We start from the raw sequence: 3,182 nt of genomic DNA on the forward strand, positions 1-3,182 counted from the left end.
AGGCCCTGCTGGACCGAGGCTCGGTGGCACGCCACGAGATACGACACACCGTGTTTCCGCTCCGCGGGTCCTCAGTACAGGACCACCAGCCAGAAAGATGGAACCACGTCCCCAGCGGCAACAGGGACGGAGCCGGCCGTCATCGCCCTAAGTGAACTCAGAACCAGAAAGCCAGACCCCGCATGCTCTCACTCCTGCGCGGGAGCCAAGGGGTCGCGAAGGCGGAGACAGTGGACACTGGGACACCGACGGGGGGTAGCTGGGCCAGGGTTCGGAAATTACCTACGGGGTACCGTGTTCCCTATCCGGGGAATGGGCCCTCTGAGACCCGGTCCCCACCGCTGCACAACGTGTCCACGTCACAAGCATGCACACGCGCCCCCCGAATCGAAAATTAAGAAGACCAGAAATCAGAAAAGAAACGGTCGACATTCTGTGAAGCAGGGCTCTCCCTTACCTGGCAGCAAGTACTTGCTAAGCGCTCAACATCAATCCTAGGGGTCTGCTGTCCCGATTTCATTAAGGAGGAATTTGGGGCCGAAGAAGTTAAGTCTCTTACCCAAGGCCACCCAGCTGGCAAACTACCGAACCAAACCCAAGCCTGGCTCTTGCCACAGATCCAATGCACTATGCTATGTTATCAGACTCTCTTTTTCTTTTTTCTTTTTGAGTTGGAATCTCACCGTCACCCAGGCTGGCGTGCGGTGGCACTCTGCTCACAGCCACCGCAGCCTTAACCTGCTGAGCTCAGGCGATCCTTCTGCCTCAGCCTTCCCGGTAGCTGGAACTACAGGCACACACCACCACACCTGGCTAATTTTTGGATTTATGGTAGAGATGAGGTCTCACCAAGTTGTCCAGGCTGGTCTCAACCTGTGAACTCAGGCAATCCTCTCACCTCGGTATCGGACTCTCTTTGTCAAAGAACTCCAGACATTTCAGATTCTGTGACCAGGCTGCCCGCCTCCAGCCTGGCCTGGAATCGTGTTGCTCTGCACCGCCTCCCCCCACACACCCCTGGAGCAAGGGAGCCCAGACAAGGGCCTTCACAGCTTACCTCAGAGTCCCTGCCCCCCGCCCCAGCGCACAGACACACACACACACACACACACACCGAGACTTCTGGGACATTTCAATGCCTGCAAGGAAAGTGGTAGTTTCAGCCAGGTGCGGTGGCTCACACCTGCAATCCCAGCACTTTGGGAGGTGGAGGCGAGAGGACTGTTCTGAGCCTGGGGGGTCGAGACTACTGAGACCCATGACTGTGCCATTGCCCTCCGGCCTGGGTGACAGAGTGAGACTGCAACTCAAGAAATAAATAAAATAAGAAGTATTTGTTGAATGAGGCTTTCACTTTCACCCGAGAAAAGGTGCTTCCTTCTACCCCAGGACCCCCTGAGAGACACAAGAAAGAGTCATAAAAGTTTATTATACGAAAGAAAGAACACAGCTTCTGTACATCTATTTACAGAACAGACGGACTTATTTACAGCCAGATGGAGGCCTTGGTGGGGGGGGAGTGAGGAGACTCCTGTGGCTGGAAACAGGGACCCTCGCTGGAAGGGGGGCAGCAGAAGCTGGTGGGGGAACAGGGGTCCCTGTTCTTGGCGAGCGTGGAGCAGTGGGTGGGAACCTAGAGTTCACGCAGGACCCTGGGGGTGCCAGGGAGATCCTGGCATTGAACCCAGCACATTCTCGGGCTGATCACAGTGTCCCTGGGGTGCTCTGGGGCAAGGTGAGCCCTCGGCCCCGAGGCTGTCTGCAGCTGCAGAGGGGAAGGCCCCTGAGGTCACAGCTCGCTGGAGCGCACGGCAGGCTCCAGCTTGTGGGACAGGGCCGTGAGGACCTTGTCGAACTTCTCGTAGCGCTGGGCCTGGCTGCTGCTGGCGCCCTGGCTGCCCCAGAGGAGGCGCATCTGGAACTCCGTGCTGAACACCTCCAGGAGCTCTGGCCGAGCCTGGAACCCTGAGGGGAGGGGACACAGAGTCAGGGACCACCATGTGGCAGGCAGCTGGGACTCCCAGCCGGAGGTGCAGCACCCTTCAGGGCCCTGCTCATAGGGACCCCCACCCCGGATGCAGTGAGGCTTGTGAATGAACATGACCGTGGAGTGGAACCCCTTTGTCCCGCTGGTTGCAGCATACGATTTTTAAACGACCAGGACGTGAAATTTCAATGTTAACTTTTTGAAGATCTTGAGTGGTTTTTCTTTTCATGTTTTTGTATTCTGTAAATCTCAGTGGTTTCTTTTTCTTTTCTTTCTTTTTGGATTGGGAAGGTTTCAGTTTGTCCCCCAGGCTGGAGCGCAGTGGCATGATCGTGGCTCACTGCAGCCTCGACCTCCTGGGCTTGGGTAACCTCCTGCCTCAGCCTCCCAAGGGGCTGGAACTACAGGCACACACCACCACAGCCCGCTAACTCTTTTGACTTTTTGCAGTGATGAGGTCTCGCTATGTGGCCCAGGCTGGCCTTGAGCTCCTGGGCCCAGACGCCCCTTCTGCCTCGGCCTCCCAAAGTGCCAGGATGATGGCATGAGCCACCGCACCCGGGCACGTTCCAAATGTCTGTCTAAGAAACATAGATACATGTTGTAAGTAAGTGCTGAAAAAGAAAAAGGTGGGAAAGACGCACTAGAGCGTTCACAGCATTTGTCTCTGGGTAACGTACATAATTCTTTTACCTTGCTTTTGCTCGCTGCAATTTCCAATTTGTGAATTACCAGGACTGAAACCGTGTGGAAAGCAGCAGGAGGGGTTGGAGCCACTTTCCCTCTGCTCCTCTCGAGAGAGGGTGCCCGCCTTTCGACCAGACTGAGCTCGCTGGAGACTGGGCAGGCCTGCCTTGGTCCCAGCGCCCCAGGCTGAGCACCGTGTGAACAACAGCCTTGCAAAGCAGCCCTGTAGGCCGCCCACTTCACAGAAGAGCACACCGAGCACAGCCAGGCTGTGTGGCTGCTGAGCTGCTCTTGGAATCATCTCCGATTCCAGTTTGCCTGGTGAACTGGCGAGCGTGGGAAGAAAGAGGCGGGCGGGGAGGGGAAACGTGGCCGGCGCCTGGAGGCGAGGGCAGCAGGGCCAGGCGGCGGGAGGCCCGGGCACAGGACCCCAGACGCCAGTGCCACCCACCTTGCAGCTTGGCCTCCGCGTTGGTGTGGTACCGGCCTCCGTGGTGCGCCACTGTGC

At 57.4% G+C, this 3,182-nt stretch overlaps 1 protein-coding gene across 1 annotated transcript in view; it reads right to left on the bottom strand.

The window, feature by feature from the left end:
- Positions 1 to 1,409: 1,409 nt before the first annotated feature.
- SH2D3C (SH2 domain containing 3C) overlaps positions 1,410 to 3,182 on the bottom strand; it is a gene marked incomplete at its 5' end in the record, with an annotated part of 18,823 nt that continues 17,050 nt past the window's right edge. The window contains 2 exons of the mRNA XM_021709188.1: positions 1,410 to 1,965; positions 3,126 to 3,176. Of these exons, the coding sequence (XP_021564863.1) occupies positions 1,790 to 1,965; positions 3,126 to 3,176 (227 nt within the window). The remainder of the gene's footprint in view (positions 1,966 to 3,125; positions 3,177 to 3,182) is intronic.

The sequence above is a fragment of the Carlito syrichta genome, unplaced genomic scaffold, assembly GCF_000164805.1.
Source record: "Carlito syrichta isolate Samal-C Ts95f unplaced genomic scaffold, Tarsius_syrichta-2.0.1 Scaffold169106, whole genome shotgun sequence".
Taxonomy (NCBI): Eukaryota; Metazoa; Chordata; class Mammalia; order Primates; family Tarsiidae; genus Carlito; species Carlito syrichta.